This window comes from Pan paniscus, chromosome 5 (genome assembly GCF_029289425.2).
Source record: "Pan paniscus chromosome 5, NHGRI_mPanPan1-v2.0_pri, whole genome shotgun sequence".
NCBI classification, from domain to species: Eukaryota; Metazoa; Chordata; class Mammalia; order Primates; family Hominidae; genus Pan; species Pan paniscus.
The window spans coordinates 17,952,756-17,970,074 of record NC_073254.2 but is presented as its reverse complement, the minus strand read 5'-3'; the positions used below and the strand labels follow the sequence as shown (position 1 = coordinate 17,970,074).

The following is a 17,319-nucleotide window of genomic DNA, read 5'->3' as shown; positions in this document are numbered from 1 at the left end:
CAGGAGGTCAAGGCTGCAGTGAACTGTGATCACACCAGTGCACTCCAGCCTAGGTAAAAGAGGGAGACCTTGTCAAAAAAAAAAGAAAAAAACGACTACAGTTATTTCTTAATTTACTCAATTTCTTAGCTGAACACATTGGGTAATAAATTTCCACATGGAAGTTGTGCCTGATTTCTGTGGTCTGATTCAGGGCATGTTGAGCCTCTGGTAAGTGCTGAATACAATGCTAGACGTTAGGAAGGACACAGGTGACAGAGTGGTTTTCCTTTTCAAGGAGCTCGCTGCTGTGGCAGTGTAGGGCTTACAACCATCTGGCTTGCCAGGAACATTGAGTTATGTGAGAAGAGCAGCCTGTGAGAAGGGGAATAGGCCTGGGACGAAATCATGGAGGACCATGGTTGGTGGGCTCAGAATTTGGACTGACGTAGCATTTTTAGCAGTATTGAAATAGAACAGAGCTGGGCTTTAGGGGCAGTAACCTGCCAGCAGGATGTCAGATGGATTAAAGGGAAGAACTCTTTGGTAGCAAAAGCCCTGGTCGCAGGCGACTATGACAGTCCAGGTGAGAACAATGTGGGCGTGGCATGGAGGTGCTGTCTCCTCCTTCCCGCCACCCAAGTGGATGATCACACACACATTCTGACTCGCAGCCTCCCACCTTCTTGGGAAACATTTGCTTAACTGCTGAGTTAGGTGAGATGCAAATCTGTGTGTGTGCATTTTCTACAACTTCCAGCAGGCACTCCTAGGAGAAGAGTCCAGATTTCTCTCTTTTTTTTTTTTTTTTTTAGATGGAGTCTCGCTCTTTCGCCCAGGCCGGAGAGCAGTGGTGCCATCTCGTCTCACTGCAAGCTCCGCCTCCCAGGTTCACGCCATTCTCCTGCCTCAGCCTCCCGAGTAGCTGGGACTACAGGCGCCCAACACCGCGCCCGGCTAATTTTTTGTATTTTTAGTAGAGACGGGATTTCACCATATTAGCCAGGATGGTCTCGATCTCCTAACCTCTTGATCCACCCGCCTCAGCCTCCCAAAGTGCTAGAATTACAGGCGTGAGCCACCACACCTGGCCTGAGTCCAGATTTCAGTCAGCTCATTTATAAACTCAGATATCTTATTAGGTTGGTGCAAAAGTAATTACTGTTTTTGCCATTAAAAATAATGGCACCAATCTATAGAACTGGAGGGAGAGATGGAGCCCCCAGGAAAGAAGAGCCCCCAGCTTGGCATCTATTTGCCAGTCCAAGCTGTGCACGCAGCAGGGCATGCGTGTGATACACGCAGTGTGACCTGTCGAGTCACCTGTGGGGTATGTGAGAGCCCTGCTCACTGAGGCCTTGTCCCCACCTGATACATGGGGCGAGAGGAATTCACCCCAGAGATGGCTGAGACTCAGGGAGGATGCAGTCACTAAATTCCCTGTGCAGGACTTGGCTGAGAACTAGCATTCTGTAGTGTTAGAGTCCTCATGGCCCTGTCCACGTGGGCAGGAAATTCAAAGGCAGACACTGTGTGAGACAAGCTCTGTCAAAAACAAGATGGCCCAAGAACAAGATGGCACCAGAGCAAGATGGCATGGGGTGTTAGAAGGCCTCAGAGCCTCTGCCGCTGCTGAGAATGCACCGTTTTGCTTGGGTTTAGAGTCTTACTGCTCCCACCTGCTAGTATTTTCCTCAATCACAGACCTGTTTCTTGAAAACCCCTTTCCAGTTGATGGCCTGATCTGACCCTTTGTTTCATTAGCTGGTGCCGTTATGTTGACTAGAACACGAAAGGATTTTCTGATTTGCTAGAGGACGAGGAAGCTGATTTTAACTGCTGTACGTTCTATCAGCCTCAACTTTTCTTTTTATTGTAATCTCCATTTTTACAAAAACCCAAAAGTAATCCTAGGGACTTGTATTCTCCAAAGGCAATATGGTGAGAGGCCCGGAGAGCCCCTGGTGTGGAAATCACAATTTGCTTTTGCTACCAACTAACTCTGTGACCTTATTTTCCCCTTGAATAAAATAAGCAGGTTGGACAAGGATCAGCAGCTGCAGACTGGCAGTGTGCAGTCAGACCCTGACCCTGCTCATGTTCTGTGTGACCTAGACAGTGTTTTGTTTTCTAATTGAATTTAAAGGCCTTTAAACTGGGCAAGCACCGGGCGATGTGCCACAGGCTCCGCCCCTAGCACCCGGCGGGCTTCACACGTTCCTTATCTGCCTAGCATTTGACTCTGCCAACCCTGGTGGGTGTTCTCTGAGTTTCCTTTTATTTGAAATAGGATGAGAAATTTTGAATTTCTTTGCAACTTCAGGTTTCTTGTGCTTCTGCCTGCCTTGCCCTTTGGGTGTTGGAAGAACTCTTTTTTTCCATTGGAAAAAAAAAAAGTCACATGCCTGCTGTTGGTTAAAAAGCCAACATCTACGCTGGGCGCAGTGGCTCATGCCTGTAATCCCAGCACTTTGGGAGGCCGAGGCGGGTGAATCGCCTGAGGTCAGGAGTTCAAGACCAGCCTGGCCAACATGGTGAAACCCCATCTCTACTAAAAATACAAAAATTAGCCAGGCACGATGGAAGGTGCCTGTAATCCTAGCTACTCAAGAAGCTGAGGCAGAAGAATAGCTTGAACCCAGTAAGCAGAGGTTGCAATGAGCAAAGATTGTGCCATTGCACTCCAGCCTGGACAACAAGAGTGAAACTCCATCTCAAAAAAAAAAAATAAAAACAGCCAACATCCAGTTACCCCAAGGCCAGTAGGCCAATAGGTGTTATAAACTCTAAAGCAGCTTAGCTTTGTTTTATTGTTAATACGCTAATGCTACAATGGAAAAATTAATTATAGGATCTCAGGGCTGAGATGTATAAAACTCTGCAGTGTTCAGAACACTGCTTTTCAAAGGGTGTTCCCTGAAGCAGCAGCATCACCATTCCCAACCTCATCCGCTTATGAGGAGGATTCAGTGGCTAATATTTGCAAAGTATACTGCAGTGGTTCTTCAGCTGGAGCCAGCATCAGAATTACTGCACAGCTTGTTGACACAGATTGCTGTTCCCAGCCTCAGTTTCTGATACAGTAGGACTGAGAAGGGCCCTGACTCTGTGTTTCTGAGGTGGTGGCCCCAGGTGAGGCTGCTGCTGCAGGTCTGGGGCCACACTTGCAAACCACTGTCCGGGAGGCACTCTCCTCTGTGTGGTCGCAACATGGGGAAGCAAGAGGGCAGGGATTACCATTTTATATAGCATGGTCAGGGCAAAGCTTCTGGGCAAGATGGCTCTTAGAGACCTGAGAAAAGGAGGAGGGAGATATGCAACTCTCTGGGGAGGACAGACAGGGAGTGCACAGCCCAGAAGGGGGGTGTGCTTGCTGGGTTAGAGGAGCAGCAGGGAGGCCAGTGTGGCTGAAGTGGAGCGATGGGGCGGGGAGGGGCAGGTGATGTGGTCTGAGGGATGCGGGAGGGGTGGAAATCACATGGGTCACTCTGAAAGACTTTGCTTTCACTCTGAGTGGAACAGGAGCCCTTGGAGGGGAACGTGTGGTGTGAAATTAGCTATCACCCAGAGTGATTGTGATTTTATGATGCTGCCTCTTCTGAACTGACCATATTTCAGGGAAAAGAGCTGGCCCTTGTTGCCGAATACAAGTTCTTTCTTCCAAAGTAATTCAAGGTGAAAACAGTATACAGTGAAGGATGGAATTAGAAAATCAGATCACCATTTTGCACTCCCTAACAAAACCTTTAGGGAAAATGTTGGCGAACAACTCTAGGATGGGAGGCTGAGGCGCCGCCGCTTTGCTCCATGGGTCAGTGGTAACGTCATTCCCAGTAGGTGACCTCCTGCGGGGCAGCACCGTGACGCACAGGCACCAGCTGCAATACGCTCTTCCAAAAACCTGAACCTGGGTCTCACCAGACGTTAGGTGGAGCTTCCAGTTTAGAGATTAAACCAGGGCATGAAGGAACACGTGAACGACATCATGGGAAAGTCACATAAAACCAGCGGTTTCTTCAAGTTCCATGGGGAAAGAGGGTGGGGGGAGGTCTGCTCTAGACTGAAGGAGAATTAAGATATGTAATATGTGGATCTTGTTTGGATCCTGATTTAAAAAAAAAACTATAAAGAGACTTTTTTGAAGTAATTGAGTAGGTTGGACACAGACTAGATATTGAATAATATTAAAGAATTATTGTTAATTTTGTTAGATGTGAAAATGTCTTTTTTAGGAGAGACATATTTGTATTTAAAAGTAGAATGACACGATTTCAGGAATCTGATTTAAAATATTTCAGGGAAGAGAGGGAAAGAGGCAGAAGAACCAAAAGGGCAACATATCCAAAATATTCATGACATGATTCTCTCTTCTTTGTGAATATATGAACATTCAAAAGAAAAGTGTTTTTAAATCCAGATGCAAGAGAAGATGGGAAAATGAGAGAAGAAGAGAAAAGAAGACTTACTTGGAAAGACTAAGTTGCTAATAATTCTTCTCTATTTAGAAGTATTATGCCAAAGAGTAAAATATATTTACTATTACTAGATGTCACACAGTAGTGATGCTGTGAACTGGTATTGAGATCTATTCTGTTTACCATACGCCCAGCCCCTGATTCCCTGATTGCTTGCCAAGCTCATAAAATAATGACAATTGATGATGACACTGATGATGAGAAATAAAAGTCAGATCATCTTCCCTGCCCTCCGGCAGCTGGGGAACTGAGAGCATGCTGTTATGGGACAGAGCTTGAAGTAATTTAGGGCTCGGCTGTTTAGCCACACACCTCGGAGGTTTCAAATCTGAAGGCCTGTGAGGCTCCATTTGCTCAAAAGCGTGATATAATCATACAAACATCGTCACTCACTGCGTGTGATTTTGATCCGTAGAATGGATAGCACCAGAAAAACTGAGGATTGGGAATTGTCACTTTGGAACTGGTTGTTGGAAAACCTGGGTGGTAAACTGTGCTGTCCACCTTAAAGCCACCCTGTCTCGTCTCTGCTCCTTCAGTTAGCTTGACAATGAACGACAGACCTGAAAGGAAAGAATTCCAGTGGATGGGAGGGGATTCTGATATTTGAAGTCGTTCCTCTCCTTGGCTTTCTCTGCTGTTTTTAAATACTAGGAGACTGAAAGTGTCATTAATTTAAATTCTTAAGCATGTGCTGCTGAGCATCAGTCTTTGTTTTTACACAGAAGAGATTGCTGAGCATTCAAATCCCTGTTCCTCATTTGAGTCATTATAATGTTAGTTTTAAAGAAAAAACAGAAGGTAGTAAAATCTGAAAAGAAACTGAACTCTGTGGCTCATGTTTGGTTTTATGGTTGATTTTCCTCAAATTATTATCCACATATAAATATATAGAACCATGATGTGGACTTTGATGAGTTCCCATGTAGGGTGCCGGGCCAGCTTCTACAGAGTCACTGGCCAATCTCTTCCATGGTGACTATAATTGATTGGGGGGCACTGGTAAAGTGACTGAACTAGGGAGGAAAAAATGTTCACATTTATTCATGCGACAAGTATCTGAGCTTCTGGTGTGTGTCAGGCACAGGCCTAGGCTCTGAGGAGCAGCAGTAGGCAAAACCTGAGAAGCCCTTCCCTCCTTGGAGCTTAGATTCTGGTGGGGCACAGAGGAGGCCATACCTGAAGATAGCTTCTGCCTGCAGCAGAGATATGGGGTAATACAGGGGAAGCTGGCTTCAGCTCCCATCTTGTTTATTTCTTAACTGTGGGATCTTGGACCAGTCCCTTAATCACCCTGAGTTTCAGGGTCCTCTCATGTAAAATGAGCATTAAAAACAATACCTACATAATACAGTCATTGTGCAGATTAAATGAATTTAACACATGAAAAATACCTCCCAAAGCATTTAGCTTTCAGCAAGTGAGAGCTGTTACTTCGCCTAGTAGTGCAGACATGATAGGTAGTCAATTGGTAGTTAATTCAGTATTTCTGCATTTGAGCATTTAATGCCTATGTCTACATGTCTGGCAGACACTGGAATGTGATTTGTAAGAAATACTTAAAATTTCTCTGTTTTTTAAAATTTTCCCTTTCTCTAAATGGAGAAAACTACTCTCTCAGATTCTTCTGACCATTACTTTGGGTTGGCAGATCCTAAGTTAAGAGGAAAGAGGACGCCTTCCACGCGGAAGGGGAGACATAGAGCTGTAATGGCAAGCTTTTACAGTCACACCCTCAAATGCTATTTGGGTCTCCATGACTGGCAATTTCAGGCCCTTCTGCTATAATAAGGAATTCCACAATCACATGTCCCAAAGTCTATTTTCCAGGATTCTGGGGGCCATGCGTCCTTGCCTGTGGCAGTAATTATTGAGTGGTGTGTTCACTTCCAGGCCCACTTGGGGAGTGACAGGAAGGAGGGAGGGTGCAGGGAAGAGGAGAGAGGCTCGCATGGTGGTCTGGGAGATAGTGAGGCCAGCGAGTAAGAGGAAGCTCCCTGCAGTTCTCCACTTTGCCAGGGAGGGGCGCAGTCCAGGATGATGGGGCTGTCTTCAGAGGACTGTGGTGGTCTCCAGGTGGGCGTCAGCAGCTTAGGGCCAAGCCTGAACCAGGTTGGAGGAAGCCCAGCGAGGCAGGCAGCATGGCCAGCCCTCCAGTCTCTGTTGAGAAAACTGCACCTCCTTCCTTTCCACATTTTCCCGCTGCTGGTGGAAATGGGCTTCTAGTCTATTGGATGATGGAGGAGGGCTGGGAGAGGGGAGGAGAGGTGTGGTCCACTTGTAAGGACAGCGGGTTTGGAGAAGTGGCCTCTTTGAATCCTGTGTGTTCTGGGGCTGGGCAGGGCGGTGGGATCCCCAAGCCCCGGTGTCCTAGTGGCCCAGTCGGCCTTCCAGAGGCTTGCCCTTGGGAGAGGATGGCCGGGCCGTTCAGCAGTGGCCTCTGGATGGATTTCTCATTCCGCAGGCCTGTTCCAGGAATTGTGTTTAATTTAGGAGCCTGAGCAGTGTGGGCAGGCGCTGTCCTTTCCTGAGCCCGTCTCACCTCCCTCTGCCAGTGAGTTGTGCAGACTTGCCCTGTCCCGAGAGTGGCCTTGGGCCTGCAGAGTGCCCGGGGCAGCTTAGCAGGGTGGCCTCATGTCTGTGAGGCCAGCGACACATAGGAAGCCTTCCGTGGCTTCAGTATGAGCCAGGTGCACTCAAGTGCTTCATGAGTGTCGTTTTCTCATGACCACCCCATGTGGTAGGTACGATCGTTATCTACCTTGGCTGCAAGGACACAGGCTCAGAGTGGCTCAGTAACTTCACACCGCCCAGCAGAGGCCGGGGAGGAATCTAACCCCCACCTCTAGGCCAGAGCGGGCGCCTCATCCCATACCCTGCATGGCACGCTTTGTTCCGCGGGCACAATTCTGTGAATTCCTGTCCTCTGGCTTAAGTATTGTCAGTCAACTTAATATATTCCTTTGTTACTAGCCAACTCCAGTCCAGAAAAATCCTGTACTCTCATTTCAGAGAAGCCAGGAGCACTTAGCAATCCCAAGAAAATGTATATTCTCTCTATGGTCATAAGCATTCAAGAGTTTCTTAAACGTATTTAAGGAAGAATAAGTGTTGTGTTTTATTCATTTGTGCATTATGGGAGGATGGGCCTTTTTTTCAAAGATTGGCTTCAAAAGGTTTTTAAAATTTTATTTATAATCACTGAATCCAATGAACAGTTAGATCGGTGTGTGTGTTTGTGGGGGATGAGGGAGGTGGGGGGAGAATGTTAAAACTTTGGCCACCCCTGGTATTTCTGGTGGGCAGATGCCTTAGCTGCTGGAGCTGGGGCCAAGCCCTGCTCAGTAGCACAGCTCGGACCTTTGCATGCTTCCTGGGGCTGCTCCCTGGGTGCTGCAGTGTTTTGACAGACGGTCCCTTGGGCTTGGCAGTGCCCTGTGAGGCTGGGACCTGGTCCAGGCTGGCCGGGGAAGAGAAGCAGGGACAGGATGAGAGAGTGGGGAGTAAGAAGGGGAGGGAGGGGGGTGCAGCTTCGGAGATGGGCTTCACGGGAGGCCTCGTGTGAGCCTGTGTGATGGGCAGGACCCCCTGACCTCCGCCTCAGAGTTCAACCGGAGAAGAGGAAACAACAGGAGATATTTAGAGATTTTCTGAGAGGAATTGGCCCACACGACTGTGAAGGGTGGCCAGGCTGACATCCATGAGGGGCCAGCGGGAGGGCCAGCCATCAGGACTCCAGGGCACGGGGGCGGGCACTGCCGTCCACAGGTGGAATCTTCTTCCTCCTCAAGGAAGCCTCGGCCCTATGTTCAGGTCTTTCAACAGATGAGGCGAGACCCACCCAAATTATCTAGAAGCCCCTCGCTCAAAGTCAGCTCTCTCCCGGCAGCACCGGGGTTCCTGTTTGAGCAAATGCCTAAGACTGCAGCCCCGCCACGTGACACATCAAACCCCCACACCCCACTCCCTCAGGCCTTCCTCCTCCGTCACATAAAGTGCCTACCCTGGGAAGCGCAATGTGCTTTTCCTCCTGAAAATTTGTAAGAATCTGACAACTTCCGAAAAGCATATCTCCCAGAGCTGTGGCCTCCTAACAATGCCACTTTTCCATCAAAGCCTCCGGGCAGCCTCTGTGCTCAGACTTAGTCATGGTCCCTGTTGATTCACTGAACAGGTGCCTCAGTTCAGTCTCAGCTACGTACTGTTTCATTCTCACAACCCTCAGTAATCTCTCTGCTTATCGACAAAGTATATCTAGTTGCCAAGAGTAGCTTGTAAGCATTCTTCATTAAGGTGTTAGGGGAAAAGTAACGGTTGTTTGTTTGGTTGGTTGTTTTTTAGAGACAGGATCTCACCATGTCGAATGAGACCAATGAGCGACTTGGCAATAATTATATTGTTATGCAGGTTGGGCATCCCTAATCAGAACATCTGAAATCTGAAGTGCTCTAGAATCTGAAACGTTCTGAGCACCTAAATGACACCACAAGTAGAAAATTTCACACATGACCTTATGTGATGGGTCACAGTCAAAACTTTGTTTCATGCACAAAATTATTCAAAATCTCATATAAAATTACCTTCAGGCTACGTGTATAAGATTTATATGAAACATAAATGAATTTTGTCTTTAGACTTGGGTCCCTTGCCCAAGATATCTCATAATGTATATGCAAGTATTCCAAAATCTGGAAAAATAATGCACGAGATTGTAACACATAGCACTTATGTTCTAGCACTATATGCTGTTTAGTGCTCACAACACCCCATTTTGCAGACAAAAAAACTGAGGCACAGAACTCCTAACTGACTGAACCAAGGTCGCAGCTTCTATGTACCAGGAGCAGGATTTGAACTTGGGCACTCTAGCTACGGAGTCCAGGCTTTTAACCACAGCAGTGGAAGTGCTACATGCTGGCCACTTGAGATAGTTTAATGTTTGAATCTTTGATGCATCACCCAAGATATTTTCTTGCGGCCCTTAAATGTTCTACATAATCAGGGGGAGTCTGGCTGCCCATAAATGAAAATCTACTAAAAGGATTTGGGTTTGGTTCCATTGGCAAAGAAATTGATTCTAGTAAGTACCGGGACACAGCTGCCAGCCAAGGTCTTCCACGGGCACTGTGGACACCTGCCTGTGAGTGATCTACTCTCCACAGTAGCCAGGCCCTGAAGCGGCAGTTGGATTGGGGACATCATTCCCTGCCTTTCAAGCCCAAGGCCAGTGGCCCTGGCCAGGCGACTGGAACCATCTTCAAGGTGTGGGAGCTGCTGCACCAAATGCTTCTGCTTGCAGAGCCCAGCAAAAACTATCCACCTGCAGTCCCCGTCCCTCCCAGCAGAAACGATCCACCTGCAGTCCCCGTCCCTCCCAGCAGGAACGATCCACCTGCAGTCCCCGTCCCTCCCAGCAGGAACGATCCACCTGCAGTCCCCGTCCCTCCTGATGGATGCCGGGACTCAAGGCTGGAATGTCCTCATGTGTTCTTTCCTCTCCCACTTCCAAAAAAACTGATTTGTCATCTTCCAGAGAAACTTGTGATTAATGGCAATCCTCAAGTGCCTGCAGTTTCTTAATCATTGCTTTCTTTTACAAAAACATCTTTATAGCCACCTTCAGAATATAGTTAGATTCAAGCAGTATGGAAAGATTTACTGGTGAGTCAAGACAAAAAAAGGTAGTTAACTGCAGATGGCCATACCTGTGTCCTTACATCAAGCCGCTGTGTTTTTCCATTGCCTCGGCAGGAATGCTAAAATACCAAGTCTCTGCTGGAGTGCTCTGCATTTTTCTACCTGCTGAAATAAAGTCAAGGCTCTGCTAGGATTCCTAGCAAAAAAAGAAGGAGTGGAGAGGTCAGAAAATTATTCCACTTCTCCAGCTCCCACCGATATGTCTGTGAGGCAAAACATGCTTACAGTTTTGGAGAAATGCGGTGAGCCAGTGCTTCTCAAGGAGTTGTCTGGGGAGCTCATTAAGATGCAGATGCTGATTCTCTAGGTCTGGCTGGGGCCTAAGATGCTGCATTTCTAACAAGCTCGCATGTGATCGCATGCGATACCGACACAGCAGGTTCACACGCTACACTTCAGTCAGCAAAGGGTTAGGGGCCACACCGACCACTTATTTACAGGAGAGGATTGAGACAACCTTTGGAAGAAAAGCTATGACCATTTAATAATTGTCATATTGACAGTCACACTAAGAGATGTGCCAGCCACAGCAACTCACTTGTAGCAAGAGGAGACTGAAGCCAGACTGGTCCAGCAAGGGAGCATTTTCCCTGCTCATCTGCAAACCTAGAACCTGGTCTGGGAAGTGGCCTCATGATCCCTTGTGTGACATCACATCAGTGTAGATTAGGATGTGGGGTTAGACATCCCAAAGGGGGACTCTGGTAAAAGAAGTGTAGTTGCAGATATTTTCATTGTATCATGTCACTAAAGAGAGGTATTGAAGAGAAAAACAGCAAGCAATATATGTCTGCTGTACCAGCAAACCATTGATACGACGCCATCATGCTGTTTCCACATTATCTCTTTGACTTTGTTTAAAGGTTACCTGGATGGCCAAGTGCTGAATTTCCTTATCTGATACTAGCCCATGCTGAGCTTCCAACACTGAATTTACCTTGGCTAATACAGATTTCTGGTTTCCATAGCAGCCAATTTACTGCTTGTGCTTAATAAATGAAAACAACACTTAACAACTGTTAGTCTTTTCTTAAAAGACCTATTTTTCTTTATTATTTTTGAGAGCAGAAATGCCAGATCTGGACCCTGCTAGGTAGTGATTTTTAAGTGAACCTGACCTATGGTACCAAAAGGAACAGCATCGCAGCAAATGGCTGAGAGTGAGCCATTTAATCTTGTTTTCCTAATTAAATGGTAGAAACCTCTTTATAAGCAATAATCAGTGAAATCTGGTTTCTCTCTTGTTCACTGATAGCTATGATGATGATCTGTTTGCTTGTGGCTGAGCAGCAATGGAAATTCTGATGGCATTATTATTTTTTTCCAGCAGATGAGCTGCTGTAGGAATTGGCTGGCATTGTGCCCTCTCCTTGTTAGGGCTGGTAATATCCTTGTAGCCAAGCATAATTCATCTGTTCTCTCTCTAGTCTGCTTCCCTTATTGCCTTCTGACCTCCTACCTCTGCTGTGGTCTCTAGACACCCAGCGGATGAGCTGTCACAGCTGATCCATGAAGCCCGCCATCCAAACAGCCTCCAACACACAGGCATAAAAAGTGTTCTCTCCGAAGGGTCTGTCTTCTTCCTCTTCTTCTTCTTCCCCCTCCTCCTCCTTCCCCTTCTTCTTCTTACCTTATGTTTGAAAGAGCAAGCAAGCAAGAAGCCTTTAGAGAATACTGCATATTGCCGGAGAATCACAGATAAATGTACATGCTCTGTAGGGAAAATAATATATATAAAACCCAGCTGCTTTTTCTACTATGGTGATTCACGTAGTAGTAGGTCTGTATTGGTTGTCACTTGGGTGCCACAGATTGAAGTTTTCTGATCATCTTTTTGACTCAAGGTCAAAGTAAAAGAATAGATTCTTGCAAATAAGAGGGGCCGTGGTCATTTGTTGAAAATAGACACTGTTTTTGGTTTTGGAGCTACAAAGATGAATTAGACATGGGCCTTGCCCGGGGGTGGTGTCCAATAGAGACAGAGAAAGGATGCACGACTCACCCGTGTTGCAGTGGCCCACAGAACTCCCACGTGGAGAAGGGGCTTTCTGGTAGGGTCATTGCTATATGATCTGAGTCAGCCTTATTGTTGGTTTTTGTCTTGTTTAATAGATAAGCTGAGACTTAGCTCAGTCTCCCTGTCTCACAGTGTGAGTAGGTTGCCTGGAACTCGGAGTGCTCAAGGAGCCCTGGAGTGAGAACCAGAAGAAGGGGTGGGTGGTGCATATGGGTGGGAGTGAGTATATGGGCATGCCTGGTGTCCTGTCTAGAGGTCGAGATGGCCCCTAATACAGCATCATGGACAGGAAGGAATGGCGACAGGATGGGCACGAGGGGGGAACGTGCTGGACAGCAAGCTCAGTGACATCTGGAGAGCAGAGGAAGCGGGAACAATGGGCGATCTGTCCCATAGGCAGTACCATTTCCTGGTTTCTGAGCTAAGCTCCTCTGAATTATAGCATCCCTTTGTCATCGACTAGCCCTGTGGCCTTGAACAACCGTCTCGCTTCCCTTCCCAGTTGGAGCCTCAACGCGCCCGTAAAACACTGGCACACCACATAGGGCACTTGTGGTGGGCAGCAGATGAAAACAATTTCAGTCGTTGGTGGGTTAAGCAGTGCACTGGCCCAGGTGCACCCTGGATTTCTCGGGCTGTCGAGCAGGGCACTCATCTCTCTCTCATTGGTTCTGTGTTCTAGGAATAGAGCTGTGCCCCCCTGGAAAACGGTTCATGATTACGATGGTGGCGAGCTTCGTGGCCATGGCGGGCCAGTTCCTCATGCCCGGGCTAGCCGCCCTGTGCCGGGACTGGCAGGTGCTGCAGGCCCTCATCATCTGCCCCTTCCTGCTCATGCTGCTCTACTGGTCGTGAGTACCCTCTGCACAGCGCCCTGGGCTGGTGCGACTGCACATGCTTCCTGAAGGCCCGGCCCCGGGCAGGACACACGATCCCCACACTTCCCACTAGTTGCAGCTTGTGGTTCTGTCTGAGAAGGTTTTCCTCTCTTTTTAAAAAATTTTATTGTTTAAACTTTCTGTCTTGGAAAACTGTTCAAATATACACAAAAATAGACAGAAGAGTGGAATGAGCCCATCACCCAGCTCCAAAAATCTGCAAATGCACTGGCCAGTGTGGCTCACCCCTTCTTGCTACCCACCCCACGGGGTTATTCTGACATGAATTTTTATGAATGGATTGCAGGGAGGTGGAGGTGGGATTTGGAGATATTAAAGGAGTGATTTACGAAAGTCCCCCTATCTCTTCTAGGCGAGGGGTGGGCAACCTTCAGCCTGTGGGCCACATCAGGCCCACTGTCTGTTTTTGTAAATAAAGTTTTATTGGAACACAGCCATGCTCGTGTGTTTACATAGGTATTACCTGTGGCTGCTTTCTGGCTATACACAGAGTTGAGTGGATGCAGCAGGATGGCATGGTATAAAGCTGAAAATATTTACTATCTGGTCCTTTACAAAAAATAGCTTGCCCACCCCTGCTCAATATCAGTCTAATATGCCTTTTTGAACTATGGGTAACCTTAAGTCTTTTGACTTGCTAGCTTTGCCGGCGGTATGGGGGGGAACACTAAGCACACTGGTAAAGGGAGTTTGACCTGGGCAACTGGGTTTTTTTAAAAACTCTCCAGGGAATTTATGTTGAGTCAAGACTGAAAAACACTGCTCCACGGATAGAGAGATGTTGACCCTAAAAATGATACTTTTACCTTTTTATAAATGCTGTTTTTCTTCCTGTCCCTTCCTTCCCATCCCCCTCCATGCTGATACTCTCACCTTACCCATAAGTAGATCATGGATATGGCCCTGTATTGCTACTGTTTAGTCAACAATGAAAACCAAATTTCTGGCCGCGCAGTCAGTCTTGTCCTTGCTTTAAGGGTTCACTGGAGCTGAGCTTCCTTTGCTCAGGTGCCCGGGAGGGAAGAAAGCACCTACCTTTGGGCTTAGTGGTACTGCCCCCCGCCCCTGCCCTGGTAGTAGATGTACCGCGAGGGTGCAGGTGCGGTTTCCCCGAGAGCCTGGTTCTTGCTCACTGTGTCATGAGGACCTCGGCAGCAGCAGGGGGCCAGCAATAGCAGATGGGAAAAGGCCACCTGCCAGAGAGGCCACTCAGCAGCCACCGCTGCCCAAACTGATCTCCTCTGCCGGGGCCGCCTCCAGCTCTTGTCCCAAAGTTGGATGCCCAAACCCCTCCCGCAGCACAACCGTGTTCCAGGACAGCCCTTGTGCCCCAACAGGGCTTTAAGGAGTGGAGAATGAGCAATAGTTTCCCTGGAGAAGGATGGAGTGGGCAGCTCTCTTCCTTCTATCTCCTAAGGAAGTCTTTCTGCCCCCTCCCTTGTGGCAGCCTTCGCTGGGCTTAGCTGTTTCGGAGTTCAAGGGTGCTGATTTATCTCACAAATGCTTCTCTGTGCTTCCCGCTGTACCAGGCACAGACGGCAAGCACTTTGCAATAGTAAATGGTTCCACCCTCATATCTCAGCAGCCCATCCTATAGAGGACAGAACTGCGGTCCCCTGACCCCCGCTGACTCACGTCAGAGCCTGGACCTGAAGCGGCCGACTCTTGCCACACCTGGCTCCTGTCTTCCCCTGCCTGGCCCCTATTCCTTGTTTGCTCTTTAGAGATACAGTACTCCAAAGCACCAAGTAGGCTGCCGGGCACCCTGGTGCATGCAATAAATACTTGCTCATTAAAGGAAAACAAGCAACTTTCAATATTTTGCCACCAAAAGCTGGTCATGCTGGCTGGTGCTACAGCTCACCCCCTCTCCCCAGCAGGCCCCTGTCTTCCCTCAGCTTCCATCTCATGTCCCTACCCCAGCAGATTCTCTCTGCCACTTCCTCTGCCACTGGCCTGCACCAGTGTTCTCTCCTAGGCTAGGAGAACAGGGCACAGCCTCTTGGCGACCCATACTCCTGAGAAGAGAGGTCAGACAGGGTTGTTTCCCTCACCCCAGGCTCTGCTCCCACCTGTCCCAGGCAGGAGGACACCTGACAAGGGAGAAGAGGCAGAGAAGGTCTTTCCAGGGCAGCTCCAATTATGCAGGGCTGACCCATGTGAGAAGGGCCGGGTTTTTGTTTTGTTTTTTTTTTAATTTTAGAAACATATTGAGGTTTAGTGATAGGCAAGGTAAGGCATTCATTTATTTAAAAATATTCTAAAACCTCAGAAAAATTCTTTGAAATATACAGTTTTAAAAACAAATCATATAGCTTTTGAAGAGACATCCAGGGACTTGCAGAAGTAAACGTGTGTGCATGTGTGTGTGTGTATGTGTACGTGTGTGCACGTGTGTGCACGTGTGTGCATGAGGATGGCGGTCCCAAGGTGCTCTGCTTCCCGCTTACAGCTCCAGCTCTGCAGTCTGGGTAGAGCTGGCCCAGTGACTGGCTGTGCTGCCTCCAGCCTGCCTCACACCTCTCTGAGCCTGCATTGTCTCATGTCTGTAAAAAGTGGGTCATAATAGTTCTTATTTCATGGGGTTGTTTTGAAGACTGAAATAACGCATGGAAAAGATATGCATGGAGGGGCAGTCTGAAGGGAGGCTCGGACACAGAGCCTGGACCTCTGCCACTTAGTAGCTGTGTGACCCTGAGCAAGTCGCTTAATCTCTCTTTGCCTCAGGTTCACCAGCTGTGCGTCATTGTGGTCAATAATGGGGTTGGGAGGAATCAGTGAATTAATGTATGAGACATTTAGAACGGTGCCTGTCACCTAGTGCCATATGTATATTAACTGCCATGATAATCATAATTATTTACACATTTATATTACTATTAAGGTGCTTAGTACATGTCTGCTCTATAAGTACTCATGAATATTAAATATTAGTCACTGCTATTATTATTATTGCATCCTCTTAATATATATATAGGAGTCTGGGTGTAATGGGGCAGGTTAAAAAATGGGTGGTGAGAAATGTAAACCACCTTTGACTACCAGCCTTGGAAGCCTCCACTAGAATTATTGGCTTTAAAAGCCAGTAATTGCCTACCCTTTCTTATTGTCTTCCTCCCATCTGCTGCAGTGGGCTCTGTTGTTTGACAGGATTTGAAGTGGCCCGCTGTGGAGAGGGGGTGAGCTGTAGCACCAGCCAGCATGACCAGCTGTTGGTAGCAACATATTGAAAGTTGCTTGCTTTCCTTTAATGAGCAAGTATTTATTGCATGCACCAGGGTCCCAGCAGCGTACTTGGTGCTTTGGAGTGCTGTATCTCTGAGGAGCAGACAGGGGAGCATGTACCTTAACAAGGACTGGAAACCAAGCTGCTCGAGGCACGGTCCCCAAGGGGCGGCTTCTTGGGGTAGGGGCAGTAAAGACAAATGTGTGGGGACTGGCCAGAAGGGATCTTCTGGTCGAGATGGTAGACTGAACAGACAGGGATCCCTCCATACACACATATAAATGCTGGTTAAAATACAGCATTTTTTAGAAGTACGACACTGAGCTCCAGGGAAAGAAGGGGAAGTTCCCAGGCATCAAACCAAGGAGGGAATCCCAGCAGGAGCAGACACAGAGGCAGCTCCCAGGGCATCTGAACCAGAGAGAAGCATGAGGACCCTGGGTTTCAACACCTGCCCGGGGGCTAGAGCTGAGCTCCCAGGCCTCTGATGCCGTGAGAACTGAGCTCCTTCAGTCAAGCCAGGAGTCAAAACTGTCAATGGCCACAGGACTGGGAGATCTTTGCCTGCCACAGGGACTCAGCCCAGAGCTGGCGGACTGCCTTGGACTGTGGGCAGAAGAAGATTCACCCAAAGAAATTGGAGCCTTGAAGTCTGCACCACGCAGGACTGTGTGTTCCAAATTCCACCTGCTCCCTGAGGCTGAGATATCAATGTGAGAACCAGGGAAGCTCATTGGACCCCTCAGGGTCCAAAACACAGCCTCCCACAGAGGCATCCAGGACTCACATGAAGAAAATTCTCTTTAAAGATGAGCTCACAGGCAAAGGTCACAGCTCCACGGGGAACCCACTATGAGGGCCCAAACCTACAGACTGGGGAGTGTGCATCTCAGGAACTGTAGAAAATAGAGGAATCTGAAAGGGCAGTGGAGGGAGCTGGTATTTGTTAAGCAGCCACACTGCCTTATGCTGATGCTGTTGCTGGTCCAGGTATTCTAGATACATCTCTAGAGCAAGCCCCCGATC

At 48.0% G+C, this 17,319-nt stretch overlaps 1 protein-coding gene across 6 annotated transcripts in view; it reads left to right on the top strand.

Moving 5' to 3' along the window:
* SLC22A23 (solute carrier family 22 member 23) overlaps window positions 1-17,319 on the top strand; it is a 186,265-nt gene that overhangs the window by 117,389 nt on the left and 51,557 nt on the right. For all 6 annotated transcript variants that reach the window (XR_008625543.2, XR_008625542.2, XM_057302674.2 and 3 more), the window contains one exon: window positions 12,851-13,019. Coding sequence is in view for 4 of the 6 variants with exons in the window: in XM_057302674.2 (XP_057158657.1) it covers window positions 12,851-13,019 (169 nt within the window). In the remaining 2 variants the exon portion in view is untranslated. The remainder of the gene's footprint in view (window positions 1-12,850; window positions 13,020-17,319) is intronic.